The following is a 19,664-nucleotide window of genomic DNA, read 5'->3' as shown; positions in this document are numbered from 1 at the left end:
AGCATGACATAACACCTTCACATTATTTCTCTGGCTCCCTGAGCCTTTCTGTCTCTTATTCATGCACTAGGTGGTGGTGGTATTAAGTGAAAGAGTTTTAGCTAGAGGGAGGAACATTTAGATTACATTGGTAGAAGTTGTTATGGTGTTCATACTGTCTTTCTGCAACAGCTCTGTCTGCAAGTTCCTTTATGTGTCCCTGACACTGCTTCTTGTTTTACTTTTTGAAGACTTTCTCATAGGTACCATGTGATCTGTTTTCTTGAAGGCACTGTCAATATTTATCTGTTTCAAAGCCTTTTCATCTTCACTGCTTCTTCCATTTTTTCCATGTCTAAGATGCATTCTTTTCTCTGTTACACAGTTCTAGACTGTCTTTGCAACCCAGACCTATTTTGTCTTTCTTGTCTTTCCTAGTGATTCTTTCATGAAGCTGTTGGCTGTTTTTGCTGTCTTGCTGTGTTTTCTTTTTTCTTTTTTCTTTTTTTTTCCCTCAACAAGAAAGAGCAGAAACTTCGCTGTTTTGGACTTCTTCCAGAGTCTTCTGTTGTGCATCCAATGGATGCTTTCTCATAGGATTACAATTTTATGGTTTCCTACAGAGTTTAATCTATTTTGGCCATGATGAAAAAAATCACTGCTGGTGGCAGTTCCTGTGAAATTGAAACTAATGAATTATGAAAATGATAAAGTGTTAATGAGCTTGGGTCTAGACTCTAAGAACAATCTGCCTTTCAACTTTGTTCTTCACAAGATATAACTGTATGAGGCAGAATGAAATTTTGAATATGCAGTGCAAAAAAAGAAGGTGTGAAATGCAGGCCTCCACAGTTTTCTCACACCAAAGCTGAATGGAGTGAAGAGCATGCTTTGCAAAGTGCACAGTTTCCCTGCATACCACATGCTAAGAAAATGGACTGTCCTCACATTTCACAGCCATGGGGGTCTTGGCTGCATTATGCTTTGGCTCATCCATATTCCCCCAAGCACAGGGGCAGTACCTCGGTGCATACTTGGATTTTATGCCTTCAGTTCAGCATAAACTGCTGCTGCTGTCTAGACTTATTGTCTCTGGTTGCAGGATCTTTGAGCAGAAATGTGCTATGGCCATTTTACTGTTTCCTCCTTGTTGTGAAATGTATTTCAGCAGGAGCTGAGAGCATATTTCAGGCTCTCAAGGGCACTTCAAGAATAGCTAGCTCTGCTAGAAGAGTAGTGCTACAGCTCATCAATTCTTTGCTTACAAGTACTCATGGTGAACAGGCCCAGGGCACTGCCTGTCCTGTCTGGGATTAAGAGCACAGTGCAATCTATCTGGTGAACGGCTGTCAAGATTCAAAGCACTTGCCTTTCTTGTCAGGTCTTCACTTCGTGTTTCTTTTGCAGTGCTCAAATTAGCTTCTTGAAGATGGTAAATCTCATTCCTGGTTTGCAGTGTTCCTTCAGCCGGAGACTGGGAAGGTCCAGGACTGCTTCCCATGACTAGATGGCAGCATGAGGTTACCCAGAGTTGTAGATGTAGCCTTGCGGAGTCCTTGAAGGACACTACTGTCTGAAATTCTGGGGCTTTCGTTCTTTGTAATAAGGCTGTGTCGATAATCTTGACAAAAGCACATGTTATGATATGTATGCATTTTATCGAGCGCCACTTTTTTCCCACTTACCTTGGTGAAAAGTTTATTTCTCTGGCTCTGAGATACGTCATGATGAAGTACTTTAAAGCTGAGATTAATCATATAGAAAAAGGAAGTTTTCTAAACATTTTAAAGGAAGTCATCTGAACCAGAACCACATTCTGTGTGAGAGACTTCCAGGAAGAGGGGTGAAAGACCACACTTTCCAAAGGTTTGGAGTGAAGAAAGGGGCTTTGAAATGCACGACATCAGATGGGCGGCAATAGAAGGAAAGGTGATATCTCTGTTTCCAAGGGCAGCAATGCTGTCTAATTGCCAGTCTGGTTGAAGATGATCTTCAGATTAAAGTATTCAGTGAGGTAGATTGTATTCTTACTGACTCTGAGGGTCCTTGCTGCCCTCAAATTACTGTAAGCACCTCTTGTTTACATCATTTGCAAGCCTAAATACTTGTTTACTAAGCTTTTTAACATCTTCATATGGCAGACCCTGTGCACTAATATTATGGGTACAGATTTAGAGCTGCTCTTTTAAAACAAGCAAGCTTTTTGAGCTATGTTCTAGGGACCAAGCAGAGGAAGGTAAGACATTGTCTTAGAACAGCATGCATAGTCTTTAGCTCTGATTACATGTACATTATTTATTCTGCATCTTAGGAGTAAAAAATAAGGAGAAAAAACCCAAAGTGAGGATTAACAAAGCTAACAAGATCCAGACAGATTATTTCCAACAGGCTTCCCCTGTAGTCCCATTGGTTTAAAGGCTAAAAATGAAAATGTTCGCAAGAAGAACAGGAAGGTAACTCTTCAGGATGCTGAACACAAAGCTTTTTAAAAATAACCACTATAACCTAGCAGAATATTTCCAAAACAACTTGTAACCCACACAGAAAGCTGCCAGTATAACATCTTGAAAAAAACAACTGCACAAATCTTTTATGTTTAAAATAAGCAGCGTGTAAAAGAGACACAGAACACAGCTCAAACATGAGATTTGGTGAGACTTTCTGTTTTCCTTGTGCATGCATGCTATTGGAAGAGAAACGATGAACTTGCACAACAGGTTATAAAATGTGTCCTCAAACCATGTTTTACAATATCCCCTAAGCCTTTGGTTACTGTTCTTGCCAAACTAAGGCTCTGGTCTCACACTTCAGAGTGGTCTCCAGAGTGGGAACTACTTGAAATCAGATCAGTTTTCAGGGTTTATACTGACAGGGTTAACAGAGAGCTCATCCTGGTCATGGACAGGCTGAATAACCTCAGGAAGATTTCCAGGTTAAATATCCTTAGAGACTAGAAAATGTTCAGTTTCTCTTTGCAATCAAATCATGGATGGTGGGCCAGAAAATGACAATATCCCTGTGTCCTTGGAGGAGCCTGGGTAGAGGTGGCTTTGACCTCCGTGCCAGTGGAGGTGGATGAGATCTGGAAAGCAGCAGCAGAACCACACGCCCCGAGCTGGAGGCAAGGGCAGGGCCAAGCTGCCCAGTTATGCTATGCCATGGGGCAGACTCGCTCCATATTTGGCTTTTCATCTGAAGAAGCTGTGTAGGTGATGGTAAGGTTTTCTTGTTAAAGAGAAATATGCAAAAACAGGGGAAATTAGCCCATGCTGAACCCTGGGTGATGCAGACAAATTGTTATCTGTTTGGGCAATGCCAACTAAAGATTACTGGGATAGCTCTAGCTCTTCAGAGCTGGAGTGCAGACAAACCATCTGCAGCAACAGGAACCACCTGAAAAGAAAACACTCAACAGTCTGCCCTCCTTTCTGGCAAGGTACCCACCCCACAGCAAAAATTTACTACAGGGAACACAGGATACCAGCCTGTATCCCGTAAGATCTCCTTATATGCAATTAAACTGCTTCAAATCTGAAGCATAAGGTTAACTACGTCTTCAGCCTTTCCAGCTTCCACTACTAAAAATACACTTTTATTATTCATTGGATAGCTAATCCTGGGAAAAAAATGTAGTCTTGGACAAGTTCTGCTGCTGAGATGTATGATTTGCTTAATTGAGATGGAATTAGGGAAATCAGCACATTTTGGTGAGAAAAGGGCTGAGGAAGCTTTTCTCCCAAGGGCTTTGATAAATCTATAATTAATTTTTCCAGCATATTTCAGGTTTTTTTTTCAGGTGAGTCAGGTCCAGAGCTAACAGTATTTTCATACTCTGCCTCAATCATACAATCCATCATGCAATAATAACAAGATACATTCCCCTGAAGTAAATAGTGAATACTGGCTGCCCTCACAGTACAGCAGCAGAGTTTCCTGTCAAGGTATAAAGAAAGCATAGAAAAAATTCTGAGCAACAGTGCAGGCAGTGCTGCTTAGTGCTGAACAAGGCAGGGTTACGAAGCTGAGTGCTTGGCTTGCAAAGTCTTCTGTGCAGCCTTGTATGGATATGTGAGAGCATTTATTGTGACAGCAGTGCTGGCACAGTTACAGGTGAACTTACCTGAACACCTGGCTCCTGCCTCCCTTAGATTCAGTGCCCCTACAGTTTTCTCTCTGGTTGTGGCATGAGATTGCAGTACCCTAACTACAAGTTACTGGGACTACTAATATGTCTGTTTGGTTTCCCTTTGTATATATATACACATTAAAATCACATTCTACAGTTGAAGATGCTTGACGACCTTTCTAGACAGGTTGGTTCATGAGGTGGTTGCCACAGCAGTCTCTTCTTTGTATGCTCTATCGCTGAATAGCACCATGGGGAAAAAATATAAATAACTTTATCTTTCCACTCCATAATGTCATGTATAGCCTCTGATCTATTTAGAGGAAATCAGAGCTAAAAATAGAACAACCGTAATTTTCATGCCTTAGTTTACAGTATTAAGAATTATTCTTTCGAGTGCTAAAAGCTGCAGAGTTTTCATTGAAGGAGGCCAACCATTTTGGTTAAAGTGACCATCTGAAGAAGAACTAGTGGAGCAGAAGTAATGGAATATATTTTCTGATGTACCTTTCTGCCCGCTTTGTGATAAGCCAGAGGCTGTCTCCAGAGGTTCAGCTTGCAAAGGGGATAGGATGCACATTTACATCTTAGATTTGCATGTTCCAACTGAAAAGTCCCTTCAGCATTTGCTCAAAAACAACACAGAAGCATTTCATGCTATTAACTCCACATGATGGAGTCTACCTCAGCCTGCTGGAAGCTCAGCTCTGCAATATGCCAAGGGGCAATAAACTGCATTACTGGGCATTTTCAAGGAAATATCTAATTTATTTTTTTTCCACCATCCCCCCATAAATCTCAGCAATATTTCTCCCAGAATATGCGTCTTTGAGGGTAGGAACTGCTTTTGGTGTTCATCTGAGACATCTCCATTGAGAAGCGCTATCTGCCCTGAGCTGACCTGAGGACTGACTCAGCCTCACTGGGCAGTCGGTTCCCTATCATGGGACCTTGAGAAGTCTCTAGTCCAAGACCCAGCTCAAAGCTGAGATCAGACCAAGTTGCTCAAGGCTTCATGCAGCCATGTCTTGGAAACATACAGCTCTGCTTTCAGGGAAAACCTGCAAATGCTAACTTAAGTAAATGGCTTCATCTTAGAAGTCTTAGGGATGTGAAGATTTAGGGACATGATTAGTGGGCATGGTGGTGGCAGGTCAGTGGTTGGACTAGATGATCTTAGTGGTCTTTTCCAACCGTAATGACTGTGACCAAATTCAGTGTCAGGAATACGAGCACATACTTCAGTTCATTCACTTTCGCTGAGAAAGCTTCAGTATTTCTGACCCCACTCTGTATCACAGGTTTACATCTTTCTGTTTTCAGTCCAGATCAGAAGGGATCAAAATTAAAATGAATTAAATTAAAATGAATTAAAATTAATTTTTAAAATGAGAGAATGCTTTCTTATAGTTTATTTTTCAATTCTGAGTCTACACAAAAATTTGAGCTTGCGTCTTTTAGTTTTTCTCTGCAGCTATGAGAGTTATAAGCCTTTTTGCTGTCTGAATAATAATAAATATTCTGCCTATCTCTACTCCACTTCCTGATTCCAGCAGGCAGAGTGTTAACAAAAATCTTGCAAAACTGACAAGGCTATTGCAAAAGCTGCCAACACTTCTACAGATATATTCATGTTACAAACATCACATGCATAACATTCCTCTCTTGTTAAATAAGCTAAATTTTGAATATGCTGCAGGGCTGAGCCACCTTCCCCTTTCTTCTCAGGACCTGATCTGAGCAGGACCTTAAAGGGGATGACATGGGAATATACCACTGACCATGCTGTGCTGTATTACCAATGAGGACTTTGGTCTTGAAAGTTGTTCATCCAGCCTCAGTAGCATATATTAAAAAGAAATTATAACAAAATAGAAGAGGGAAATCTGACACAGTGGATAATGTCTAGCCTGTCTCATCTTCCATGCTCTGCTTGGTGCTGCTCAGTGGGTGCCCTCCTACCACTTGTACCTGCCAACATGCAGAGAGATACAAGGAGTAATTTGCAGCCCTCATGTCTAAGCCCTGCTGCTGTGTGGTAGGCGTGCTCACAGCCCTCCCCTCAGGCTGTGCCACAAGACTAGGGCTTTCAGAAGCTTTGCTTGGAGCTAAGCCTGCAGAGATGTGCAAAGACTATCCCCACATTACTCTAATGTCTCTCTGTAAACACACTGCTGCTTTACTATTGCTTAATTACCATCTGTTACCTCTACTGGCCACTCAGAACAACTGTACATGCTCTTTTTATGCTTTGATCTAATGTAAACGGCTTTGATCTGATTATCAAAAAGTTTCCCATCTGTGCTTGGCAAGGAGGAATGAAAGCGTAGAGGTGGCTGAAGTAACTTGGCCAATGATGGACAAAGCTGGTTGTTGAGATTAGGCAGGATTTCATGGTGTTAGAGACTCCATCTAATTGGCTCCACTGAGACAAGAAAGTAGATTGTGAAAACTTAACCCTAAATTATCTCTTCCCTTTTCTGATTGATTTTACCCTTCACAAAATTCTGTGCATAGAACACCTTTGCTTGCCTGCATGGCTACCTTGGCTCCCTGGCAGGGCCTGCCATACTGCTGCCTCTAGGTCTTCGTTTGTGGATGGACGGGGCTCAGGGGGGTGGATTACAAAGTATCAGGTTCTTGTGAACTTTCACAGCCTTAAGAATTAAAAGAATGAATAAGGGACAGCTTAAAGAATGAAGAGAGACAGCAAATCCATAACAATTCAGGTATAATTTGCAAGATTTCTCAGAAAAAAAAAAAAAAAGAAGCATTACATCCAGTATATGGCTTTAGAGCATACTTCTATTGAAGGGCCTCGTTGGCACGCACATTCATGACTCCGTGTGAAAGCAACATTATGGTCACTATCTGCACCAAGTGATCTATCATACAAAGATACTTTCTTCAAGCTCTCAGTATATGTTACTCCAACATGTTAACAGGACCATGCACAGTTCCTTTAAAAGTCCAATTCTCTTCTTTTGAATAGTCCTGCAGTGTCACTGGTATGATGCCAGTGGCATGATTTCTGACTGTACACACATAAAGGGGAAAGAGAATCAGGACATGAGGTTAAGATCTGCTAACTGAGAATTCAAATAAATGAAATTACAGCTGAGGGTAAGAATCAGCTAAGGAAATGGTGCTCAGATGTTGACTTACATGAGGCTAAGGCTCTGTTTAGGTATGAAGCAGAAGTAAGGAATGACTCTCAGAACTGAAAGCATCCAAAGTGGTTGAGATTTTAGCAGTTTGAGAGGTATCTTTCAGAGTTCATCTCTAAATGAAAGAAATCTTGTGGAATCTTCTTTCTGAAAGATTTTCACTATGCTATAACGTATCTGAGCAAGAAGTAAGGGAACCTTCCAGCCAAGAAATAAAACCAGACATCCAAGACTTTGAACACTGATGGGTTTCTCAGCCTTCTGATGAACCACATATCATCTGCTGCTGGTTCACTACAAATACAATAAAAAATAAGAAACAAAGAAAGGAAAAATAAAGAGAGAGAGAAGGAAAGAAGGAAAGAAGGAAAGAAAGGGGAAAAAAAAGCTGAGACAAGGCCTTTGCCTTTCTGTCTCTGAAGGAAGGACAGCCAAAGACAAAGAACCAAACAAAGATTTTTAAAATCCAGTCTATTTGTTCTCCTATTTTATGATTTTGAGAGCTACTTCATGAAAAATCCCTATGAAAAACATGGAAAGACATTTCTTTTTTTTGATCCTCCTGCCTAGTGGGTTCTTTGGGGATTTCCATTAAAAAAAAAAAAAAAAACAAAAACAAAACAAAAAACACACAAATCCATGCTTCCCCTCAAAAAATGAAACTTCCCTAAATATTTCATCAAAATGTCAACAAGGCAAATCTGATAAAGGGAAAGAGAAGAACTAAACAATGGTGCACTATTATTTGGATGGAAACTTCTTTTTTTGTATGGTTCAGTGAATGGCCATTTATGTAAGGACCCCAGAGGCTAGGACACACCCCTTGCATTGTCATTACAATATTGGGGAAAACCTCTTCAGATACAACTTGGAAAGTAAATGGAACAAGAGTGGCTTTTTACAAAAAGTTGAGGAGTAAAAATTGCTGTTTGAAGCTGCAGGTAGTAAAAATAAGACATGGACATCACTGTAGAGTTGGCACAGAGCCATCATGTCACTGAGGCTGATTCCTCCTTTTAGGAAGAGTGGAAGACCTAAAGAGTTTTTAACTTTCTGAAGCTAAAGATGGGATGCCTGGAAAAACCCTGCCAGTATGCAGAAGTCTTCATGTCATACACCTGGCATATTTTACACACTCTCAGGAAATGTAACACTGTTTTTGCAATAAATATGCGTCACAGAGCAAGATAACATCTTTGGTCTGCAGTTAATCTCCACGTACACACGGTCATCTCCTACCCTCACATTTGCAGCATACTACAGAAGAGTGAAGTGCGATTTATTAAACTAAGACAATTCAAATGCATCAGGGTATTAGCAGGGAAGCTCAGGTGCTACTTTGTATTATTTTAAAGCATTCTGAAAACATATTATTTTATTTTTTCAGCAAGTTTAAAAAAACTTGGATTTATGCAGAAACAATACGTCAAAGCTAATATATTAGGTTACCCCAAGACAATGAAGATTTATTATCTCTCCTTGCACCAAATATAGCCGCTTGGCTTTATAAACAGGAATCCATTCTGTTTCCTCTAAGCTCAAAAGCCAGGCTACTTACCTGAAATGAGAAAGGAAGCAAAAGCATGATTATTTTCTTGCCCAAAGTGCTCTTGTCAAAGTGGTACAGTATGGAGAACTGTAGGCTTTCTAAAGCTTGACACTAACAGAATTCAAGATAAAAATAACACGCACCAGCCTCATGGCTACAGTGATTACTGCACATGTGATAGCAGTTATCCTGCTCTTAGGAGAGCTAATTTTTAATTACCTTATTCCACTTACTTTGCAACTTATATGAAAGAGGTGGAAACTGATTTTCATATTGTTTTACCAAAAATCTGTGTCTTTGAACACATGCTTTGTGTTAAGCTAGTGATAAATTATAAATAGCAAGCAAGCAGGTTTGAAAAACAGCGCAGAAGTCCTTCTAGCAAGGATTGCTCACAGTGAAATCTTTAAACTATACTTCGCTCAAAGAAATCAGATATTGTGGCACAAAACATAAGTCAAGCAGGAACATTTCTATATATGACATTTTTAGGATGACAGGATTCAATTTTTCAACTTTTATCCATGAAGGAAAAGCAATTCTCCACCATAAAAAACCTAAGCCCTAGCTCCACTTCAAAATAAGGAAATAAAATAAAGTTTTCACATCCTGCAGCTAACTCTTCTCCCTGCTGGGCGCCTGAAGTCATGGCAAAAGATCTGAGGCTTTCAACCTCATTCAGGAGAATTGGACACGTGTGGCACCTCTGCAAGGGCATGCTCCAAGGTGAACACACATGAGAGAGAAAGCTCAGCAGGCAGCTTGCTCTGTGCAGGAGCAAAGATGTGGCAATCTGTGGCCTATCACAGAATCATAGAGTCATTAAGTTTGGAAAAGGTCACTAAGATCATCTAGTCCTACCATCAACCCATCATCCAGCTAAATGATGTCTCTCAGCAGTGCATCTATTCTTTCACTGAACACCTCCAGGGGCAGCAACTCCAACATCTCCCTGGGATGTCTGTGCCAATACTCCACCAAATCAGAGTGGTTCCAGGGATACAGTTGTCCCTCTGGCTTCATCATCTCTTTGTCATGCAGAGGTACATATAGAGAAATGTATGATAATGAAAAAGGTCATTTGAGCAACTAGGAATGGGGAAGAAATGATCCAAAGCATTGTGGAATACGTACCCCAGGGTGCCAGCAATGAAGTCAGAAATCAGTGGCAGAGTATTTGAAATGTTTTCATACAAATTAACAATGCAAGCCATTGTGATGAACCCTCCAAAGGCGTGCTTATGTGACTACCCTAAAATTCTACAAATATTTCTTGGAAAGTGGAAAACACATGTATTGCACAGCCACTTCCACCAAGGGCTGCATCAGCTGTGCCTTCCTGTGACCTGGATTCATCCTTGCTTGCTCATGGCAAACGTGGCTGTCCCATTGGGAGCAGCACTGCTACCACCAGGCCCAAGACCCAGCTACATCCCAGAAACAGTGAGTCGCTGAGAATTGTTTAAGAGAAACAGTTTAAGAGTGACCAACTGTTACAGAGAACTGTATGAGGTGTGTGAACAGCGAAAGTAGCAAATGTTGGACAGCTAGCAGTCAATAATCTGGTGGCAGAAATAGAGACAGCAGCTGAGTTATCAGGGCTCAGTTTGTCAGAGCCTTACATTATACTCAGGAATTCCATCCGGTGAAAGGCAGCTCCTTGTTGGATCAAAGCACTGGCCTGCTCACCTGGGAGTGCTTTACTTTCCTGTCACATATCTGTAAATGATAACACAAGGTGCAGAACTGCAAGGGAGCTGAGGTAAAGTGACTGCAGGAAATAGTAACCAACCTACACCGTGGAATCAAGATCTGCTGCCTGTCACAAGAACAAGCTGAGCACTGCAAGTGAGACTACGTAAATGCTGGTGTTCACAAGAGGATTCTTTGTAATAACCAGAGTGAGAGAAAAGACTGTGAAGAACTTACTTGACTTTTCTTCTTTAATGTTGTACTCCAGCACACCAGGAGCATCGCTTTGAACAGGCATGCGGACCACAAGGACCATGTTGTTTGCGTTGCTGTCTTTCCTAACCAAGAACATCTGAAAAGGGGGAAAAGAAATCAAGCTTAGCTACATTAAATGTGCTTCTGAACATTATTTAAGGTCATTGACAAAGAAATTCTTTATCAGTTCAATCTGTTTTTGAATGGTCTTAGTTTTGTTCATCTTGGTCAAGCTTTACATTACAAAAAATAACATCTAAAGGGACATTTTGTCCAGATGAAATTCAGAGCTGCCAAGGAACCAGCAAAATTTCTATGCATCACCAATGTCCTACTTGCCCAAGGCAACCTCTTTCACCAGTGGAACAATATAAAGCTGCACTCCCAATTTGTCAAGTGATGCTCCTCATGGAAGTGCCCTAAGCCACAAAGAATTCCTAGAACGTCCTGGTTGATGTCCAAAGCGAGGAAGTACATTGAGAGGGAAAGGATTTAAGTATGGAACCCAAGGCCAAAGGTTCTGTTAAGAACAGTGTCCCATAGCAGAGTTTTATCATGGGTACAGAAGATCATCCCAGCTGGCAAGGGCCCCAGTGGGGTTCCTGTCCAGTTCTCTGAGTGAAGCTATTAGGCCAGACCAGGCTGCTTAAGTTTTCCCAGGGCAGAATTTTGCACACTTGTCTTTGTTGTATTTTGTAAATTTCCTGCCAGCTCCAGCCTTGCAGTTTGCCTGTGTACCTCTGGATGGTAGCATCCCTATGGGACCAGTGAAATAATGCCAAAAAAAGAAAAAAAGAAAAAGAAAAAAAAAAAAAGGAAGAAAGAAGAAAGAGAAACAAAGAAGAAAATAAAAAGCAGAAGAGAAGAAAAAAGGATAAAATAAGAGAAAGATAAAAGAAAGGGGAAAAAAAGTAAAGAAAAGGAAAAAAGACAGGAACAAAGCAAAAAGAAATAAGAAAGAAAAGAGGAAAAGAGAAAAGGAAAAAGGAAAATAAGAGGGAAAGAGAAGAAGGGGGGAGGAAGGGGGAAAGAAACATATCTTGTTCTTTGCATTGCATGAGCTCCCAAACTGTGTTTCTAATTAGAGCTCATTGTCAAGGATATATTTAGCTTGTAGCTTGGAACTGTAGATACAAAGTAATCTGTATCCTTATCTGTCCTATGATAGTACTTGCAGCAGAAAAGAGTCAAAGCATTTTCATTAAAATGGAATTAAAAATTGGGCTAATTCTAGAGTCTGCATATTAATATTAGAAATAAGTTTGAGTTGATAAAATGATTAATCAATTATAATGCATGGGAAATCTGCCAAGAATACACTAATTTCTTGAAAGAGGAATTAAAAAAGAACCTGTCTTGAAGCTGAGACCTCTCTCTGCATGTCTTCCAGTCATAAGAGCATCTCACGTCTCTTTGAAACAACCATGCCAAACACACAGACTTGATGCAGCTTTGCAACTTCATACAGCTGTGGTCTTGGCCTATGATATTCCAAAGAGTTTGAGTCTCAGGCTCAGGTCCACAGACAGCACAGAGAAAATCCAAATAAATGCACAACAAATAGGTGTGTGACTGAGGCATAGCTATTTCTAATGCTGGGCAGCTCTTACCTTCTAGGTAACAGAATTTCTGCAGTTAGGAGCCAGAGAAGCTCTCCTTTCCCTGGATCTTACCAGCTGTGTGCTAGAAAAGCACCTCGAGCACGCATCAAGAGACTATCATGGCTTTGGGTCTTAGCACAATCTCATGTCACTTAGGTCAAGTGTTTCCTTTGAACTTAAAGGAGAGAAGTGAAACTTGGAAATGAATCACTTCTGTTTTCTGGTCATTGAGCCTGGTTACCATGGCTCCAAAGGCTAAAATTGGACTATGGATGCTAAGATGAGAGGAAGGTGGGCTTTACTGAGCTTTACTTAACCCTGCTGCCCGGATCAGGACTGGAACACCAATGAGCCTCTTCCATTTTCACTGGGAGAGATATGGAGCTGGTTCAGCTTCAGGTGTGCTGCGGAGAGCAGGCAGGAGAGCCAAGACAGCACCAGCACATGCTGTGCAGTGCAGGTGGCAGCCTACTGCTGCTGTGGGGTGCTCTGACATGCCAGCTTGTCAACTGTCTGTGCAGAGCCATGGCCAAAATCATGCTGGAGGAAGGTGTGAGGAGGTGCAACCAACCATATGCAGGGGTGCACCGGGCCCAGCACTGCCACCTGGGCAAGGACAGGGATTGTCCTGTTCTGCTCTGCTGTGGTGCAGCCTCACTTTGAGCACTGTGTGCATGTCTGGGCTGCAATATAAGGATATAGAAGAATTACAGGGTGTCCAAAGGCGGGCTAAGAAAATGGTAAAAGGTCTGGAGGGCAAGATGTACATGAAGAACACCTGAGTTCCCTTGGTTTGTTCAGCCCAGAGAAGAGGAGAATGAGGGGCAGCTTACTCCTTGCAGGGGGCAGACTATTAGAATAGTTTGTACGCAAACCTTCCAACATGATTCCTCAGCCTGGTCGAACTGCTCATTTGCTGATACTCTCATCCACTACACCCCTTGAAGACCTTCTGCATTCCTGATGGCTTCACACACAAACAAAGGCAGCTCTTCCTGTTCCTTCTCTCTACTTCCCTGAGCCTGAACTACAACTGAGAAGTCACAGTCCTCCTGTACTCCTTCCACAATTAATTCTAGTGGGATTAATTCTGGGGACAGAGGTTAGTGAAGAATGCTTCTTTCTACCCACTCTGTGCCAGGCCAGCATCCACTCCAAAAATCTCAAGATCTTGGAGATCTTTATGGCTATCCTCAATCCTCATTCAGCCTTGACTGGGAAGCTTTCCCTCTTGTAAAGTAAGGCTATTCCTTTTCTCTCTTTCTCTCTCTTTCTTTTTTTTTTTTTTTTTTTTTTTTTTTTTTAATGTAATTTTAAAATTTCTATCTGGAAATAAAATGTAAGCAGAGCTGTGGTTAAGGCCAGAGGAGAGGATGTCTGCAGAGTAGTGAATCTAGGAAAAGCCAAGCGTGGGTACATAGTTTTATGGCGAACAGGATAGCATGTTGCTTCATGGAGATGCCAAGTAAATAAAAACAGGCATAATTTCTTGCTCCCTAAAGCCACTAAGTTTGTCTTGTGACACTGTGAGTGGTTAAAGCATCAAAAGGTAGTGGAAATAGAAAATGTAAATTGTTAAATATTTCTGCTTCCACATGAAAAGAAGCACTGCTCCCCTAACCAGCTCCTCCAGGGGCAGGAAATGTGGTCATCTGAAATGAAACTGCTTTGGACTTACCCCTGCTGCTTCGTTGCCAAGAATCGCTGCAGCTCTTTCCTGGTTCATGTTCAGCTGAAGCCAGACAGGGCAGGTCTTGATAAGTTTATCAAGGATGCTGACTCCTGACAGCGAGAGGCAGTTTCGTAGGGAAGTGGCCTGACAGAGATGTGTCTCTTTCCCTTCCTCGCTGGTATCGCTGCTAGGGCTGGAACAGAGAAAGGGAGACCCTTGTAAAAGAAGAACTGCAGATGGAAAACTCTGGGGGAGGAAGGACTACAAACATAAACACACAGATACAACACACCACACAAATACACACGGCTCTTAACATCCAGAGAGCTCCTTAAGGGGCATCAGACGAAAGATGTCTCGCTTTGATAGAGGCAGACTGGGCACGGGGCAGACAGTCCTGACAGACAGATAAGCCCCGTCTTAATGAATACAGCCTCAAGCTAGTGATGCACGCTGCCTTTCAGACCACAGGTTTGCAGAGTGCTTTCTGCTGCGATCTGTGGTTTCAGCTCATCTGCATGCCTTGTCTGAGCAAGGTACCAGCAGCTCTCACTTTCTGACAGCCCTGCTCTGCTCACAGCCAAGCTGCCTTCAGGTAATCTGCAAAAAGGCAGACCAAGACATCTATCTCACTGCTCGAATCAGCTGCGAGCGCTCCCTGCTCACATTGCTGAGGCTGTGCTGGTCAGAACGGCTGGTGGCCACAGAGATGAATGTGTCCCTGCCACTTATTCTCAGCTATGTGCAAGACATAAGAATACTGAAATTTCACTGTTAAGAATACTAAAGATGTGGGATGTGATGTCCTTTAAGTTTCTCTTCTGTTCAGTCTTCAGTCCCTATGGTTTAATGGCAAAATGACATAAAATGCTGATTTCTAACAGAAAGTTCCACAAAGTATTTATACATGTGCTTAACACTGCAGTCAGCAGAACTACTGTCAGGTCTGGTCTTAAGATTTCTGCTGGATGAGGCTACAGATTCATGCATATGGGCTCATCATTTATGTAATTAATTGATTTTGAAAGTAAAAAAAAATGGAGAGAACATACACATAGTAACATGTTTTCTGCGCCAGTTTTGCTGCTTATATGCAAAAGCTGGAAAAAGCAGGACTCTCACTTTTGATTTGCTGTTATTTCAAGACCTATTCATGTTCTTTTTTTTTTAAGATACAGATCTTAAAGTAAAATGAGGTCAGACTTGAACTGCTGAAAGAGTTACTTCAAAGGCTTACCACAGCATGCTTATCCCAAAATTTACTTTTTATAAAAATAGCCTTTCAAATCCCAAAACCAAAGGTGAGATCTTATTTTTAGTAGTTTTTTTTCTTAGAAAACGTATGCTCCTCTGCAATCCCAATTGCTGATTCACGATATTAGTCCACCCTCTTGACTTTAATCAGTTCATTTTCAATGTTAAGGCAAAGACAATAATACAAATGAGAGAACTATCTCCCATTCTTTAAAAAACACAAATAGAAATAAGTCAAATGCTTTCTTTTTGCTCGTGATAAAAGGTGAGGAAATTTCCTTTATATATGATAGAACATGATTTTAAACAGTATATTCTGAGCAAGCAGTAAAAGGAGGAGAGCTTTCAGAAGGAAACTTGTTTCACCTCTCGCTTTTCTTTTCTTACAGCACAAACTAAAAGGAAACATCTAGTAACCATACAAAAGAAATGTGCTAGATGGCAACATTCATACTTGGTCGTGGGTAAGAAGTAAGGAGCTGAAGGAAAACAAAGGTGAGATATAGAGAAATGCTCCATAAGGTTGTTATAGAAAGCTGCCCCCTGTATTAGTCACCCAGTTGTGAATCTGATGGTGCCAATGGTGTGTGAAACCCAGAGCAGAAGGAAGCTGGTGCTAGTAATGCCCTGCTATGTCAGCAGGAGGTGACATGCATTGCACCAGCTCCAGTGATGCTGAACTTCATTACCCTTTAATTTTGTAATGTGAAAAGGACTAGCAAAGCACCAATACTCAGGAATACCATCATCTGGTGGGAATCGAGGGTATCAGCAAAGGCTGTGAAATAACCCAGAGCAACTCAGACTTGGAGATGAGCTCACACATGGTCTTCCCCGTGGGAAAACCCAGCCTTGATGTGGGCAGAGGCACCCACACCCCTGCCAAGTGCATGGACTGGTTGGGGTCCTGCTCACAGCACCAACATGGTCTTGGCAGCCAGAACAACAGACCTGAGGCTGCACATAGGGCTCATCATCTAAGTGTTAGAGAACAGATGAGAAACAGAAAATCATTCCAGATTCAACATATAGAAAGAAAGTTGAATGGTCAGAAAATATTTGTGTTAATATACTGCATGGTTTGAGTGTGGGGATTTTCAGCACAGATAATTAAAGGTGGTAGATGAGGCTTTTTGGCAGAACAGGAACTCAGCCTTTTGGAGACCCTCAGAGAGGAGAGTCCTTTTAGGGGGAAATCTGGCCTTTGGAATCCAGCCCAGTAAAGAAGGAAGGATGCAGGCTGTGATCCCTGTGCAGGAACATCCCACCAAAATGGAGGCTGTAACAAAAGGGAAAGTAAAAGGAGTAATGAATGGAGTCATATTAAAACAGAGAAATGTCGAGCTAGATGCTTGCTGACAGTGAGTTAAAACAGATGATGGATAAGTTCCCAAGAGAAGGAGGAGAGAAACGCATTGCTCAGGTCTCTTAAAACACCATGCTTAGAGCATTAGCAAACACTCTGTAGAGCCAAATCTTGTGCTGGTTAAGAAACAGGTGTGAGTAACTGAACAGACCTTTTTCAGCTGTAATGCTGAAATGGTGTGACCCCTGACACACCAGTTGATGCAGTTACAGCAGCAGACTTCTTTCCCAGGTACAACTGTCACAAATATCCAGATGCCAGGCTGTGGGAGTGCTTAATCCACCAATTTAACCTGGCTCTGTGGTAGCTCTGCTAGCTACAGAGAGAAGAGGGAGCATGGGCAGCTCCCAGGTTCTTGTTGTGCTGCCAATTGAAGGGATTTGTGGGGCTGTTGCAGTGAGCAGCCAGCTTTTGCTTATTTCTCTCACTCAGATTTCACTCACTGGATGATTTCTAGGCTCACAGTTTCAAGAAATAACACAGTGTGTGGCTAACTCCATCCTTCTTCTCCTACCTCCCCAGTAAACCCTTTGTTATAGGTGCTGGCTTCTGTTACACATGATATGAAGCTGACCCAGAGCAGCTGGCTTTTCATTCCTTTTTTTGAGTTCTTACTGCAAAGCATTTTGAGATCTTGTAGCCACTCTGCAAAATGACCTCAGCTGGGACACAGGAAACTGTGTGTTGCATACTGATTGGCAACACAGATTAATTAATTGCACAGTGATTATATTTACACACCTGCCCCCCCTTTAGCAGGAGGAATCAGGTTGCTAGGTTCTAAGTAATCGTAATGACAATGGGGATTTGAATTACTGCACAGTGACTCTGCACTGAAATGATGACACCATCATGGCTCACTGTTTTAGAAATTAAGAGCCACACTTGCCAGCTGAATAATCCTAGAAATCATCAGAATTGCAAGGGGATACATTTCACCAAATTTCATGCAGATCTGGGCATGCCTTTGCAAGGGACTTCAGAGAAAGTTGCTGATGCTTCTGGCACCAAAGTCTTCTTGGCTGCACTGTGTAGGCCTGGTCACTCTGCATTGCCCAGGGGCAGCTGCAATGCACAGAAGCTGTTTGCAATAGCATTGAGAGCTGTCAGATGAGCTAGGTCACAGTTTCCATCCATGCAGATGTATGCAACACATTCATTTATGTGGAAACTGCAAGTGCAGCAACACTCTGCAAGGAACACAGAAGCTGAAGGAGGAATTTCCTGAAGCAGATACACCAGGCATGGTGGAATCAGACAGACAGCACTGGTAATTCCTGTGGCTGAAAGAGAGAGCTGGGAGCAAGAAGCTTCATGGAAAGTATCAGATGATGGTGCTGAGATTACACAACTGAGAGAAAACTCACAGCCCCATTTTATACCATGTGTCATAGCCAACCCAGCTGGACTCAGTTACAGAGCTCTGCACCATGGTGATAGAAACAGATTATTGTATTCGTTTATATCATAGTCTCCTTCATGCTGAAAAGGGTATGAAGTTCTGAACCTAGCCCATCAGAGAAGGAATAGTCAGTTATAAGAGAAGCAGCAAGAAAGTGCACTAAGGTTTCCTTAGCTAGACCCATGCTACATACATTGCTACCCATTCTTGGTAGGAAAATTATGCAGTGCTCAAGCTAACAGACATAAATCTTAATTTTACTTCTATCTTAGATGTGGTCATTTATTAGTGCCTTCCCTTCATTCTCGTAAGGCAGCCAGTCTTTGCTTCTGTGATCAGTTTAGATCAAAGTAACCCAAAATGGAGGAGAGAGATTCATTTAATTTCTTTAATTTATGGCCTGGCTTAGGTGACCTCGCTTAATTTTTTACCTACTTCCCAAAAGCTGACAGAATGCAGGTCAGGATCCAATGTAGAACTTCTTGAGATACTTTGTCACAAAACAGAGTACTGAAAAAATGAGGGCCAAAAAGTGACCCACGGAAAGTCCCACAGCACAATAACCAATTTTATCCACTAAATGATGACATTCAGACTTCACTAACATTTTTTCATAAAAGAACCAGAAGACCAGACACATATCAAACAAACAAACAGAAAAAATCCACAACACAATGAAACAGCCAAAAAGCAGTGAGAAAGTTCCTGAGCTGACTGCCACTCTTCAGTTAAAAATAAAAAATAAGTTTCCTACTAGGTTGGCAATAGATGAAGAAAAGTTGTAGGCAGGTAAGCAAATTACAGGAGGTTCCTGCATTGCATAGTTCTAAAAATTGGATAATGGAAGTGACGAGATACTCAATGTGTCCTGTGAAGCAGGCTTTGCTCCATACCTTGCAGAGCACTGTGTTACCGGTCCACCTTGGTGTTGCCTGCGTAGCTCAGGAAGCAGTGCTTCTCAAACCATGGTCTGTGGACAGCCTGTGGTTGGCAGAGCACTTCCTCTTGCTCACTGCTCTCCTTGTTTCCACTCCAGCTTTTATGTCCACTCTTCATTGGTTTGGTCTCTGACCCAAAGTTGATGCCCTGCATGTCCCAACCTCCCTACTCAGCCCACAAAGTGCCTTGCTTAATAGCCACAGCAGCAGCTATTCCAGCTGCCAAAAGGTGAAAGGTATGGTAAATCCCCTCATAGTTCAGCAATCATCTCTGTTCCCCACTTACTTCACTTTCTGATACTAACACTCTCAAGTTCAGCAGTGAAGGTTTGCACCTTGCAGTTAAGGACTCACTTATGTAAACTCTTCGTTAACTCACCAGGGATTTCCCAACTGCTCACCTCTGTGAACGCCATCAGACACAGACTGCAGGCATCCCCCAACCCTCCAGCTGGATCCCACCTGGACTCAAGTGGAGCAAGTCCTAGCCTATCTGAGAGCTCTGCTGGTGGGCACAGAGGGATCAGGTGTGGAAGAGCTCACTTGATGTTAAACCACTGGGCACAGAAATCAACAGAAGTGATCGCAAAAATGGGGAAGTACTACTGTGCTTCATGGGTGAGCAGGGTAACTGCTGATGTACAGGTGGAAGTAATAGATGTA

At 42.0% G+C, this 19,664-nt stretch overlaps 1 protein-coding gene across 5 annotated transcripts in view; it reads right to left on the bottom strand.

Annotated features, from left to right (window-relative positions):
* RIN3 (Ras and Rab interactor 3) overlaps nucleotides 1–19,664 on the bottom strand; it is a 55,912-nt gene that overhangs the window by 26,274 nt on the left and 9,974 nt on the right. For 2 of the 5 annotated variants that reach the window (XM_010711846.4, XM_010711845.4), the window contains exons 2-3: nucleotides 14,048–14,234; nucleotides 10,751–10,865 (exon numbers count right to left, since the gene is read on the bottom strand). In XM_010711846.4, coding sequence (XP_010710148.1) covers nucleotides 10,751–10,865; nucleotides 14,048–14,234 — 302 coding nt within the window. Of the gene's footprint in view, nucleotides 1–8,830; nucleotides 8,939–10,750; nucleotides 10,866–14,047; nucleotides 14,235–14,333; nucleotides 14,515–19,664 lie in introns of those variants that run through there. The other 3 variants (XM_085225516.1, XM_085225517.1, XM_085225518.1) reach the window with 3 other exon arrangements.

This window comes from Meleagris gallopavo, chromosome 5, assembly GCF_905368555.1.
Source record: "Meleagris gallopavo chromosome 5, MGAL_WU_HG_1.1, whole genome shotgun sequence".
NCBI lineage: Eukaryota > Metazoa > Chordata > Aves > Galliformes > Phasianidae > Meleagris > Meleagris gallopavo.
Note: the sequence above shows the minus strand (reverse complement) of the source record. Positions and strands in the feature narration are given on the sequence as shown.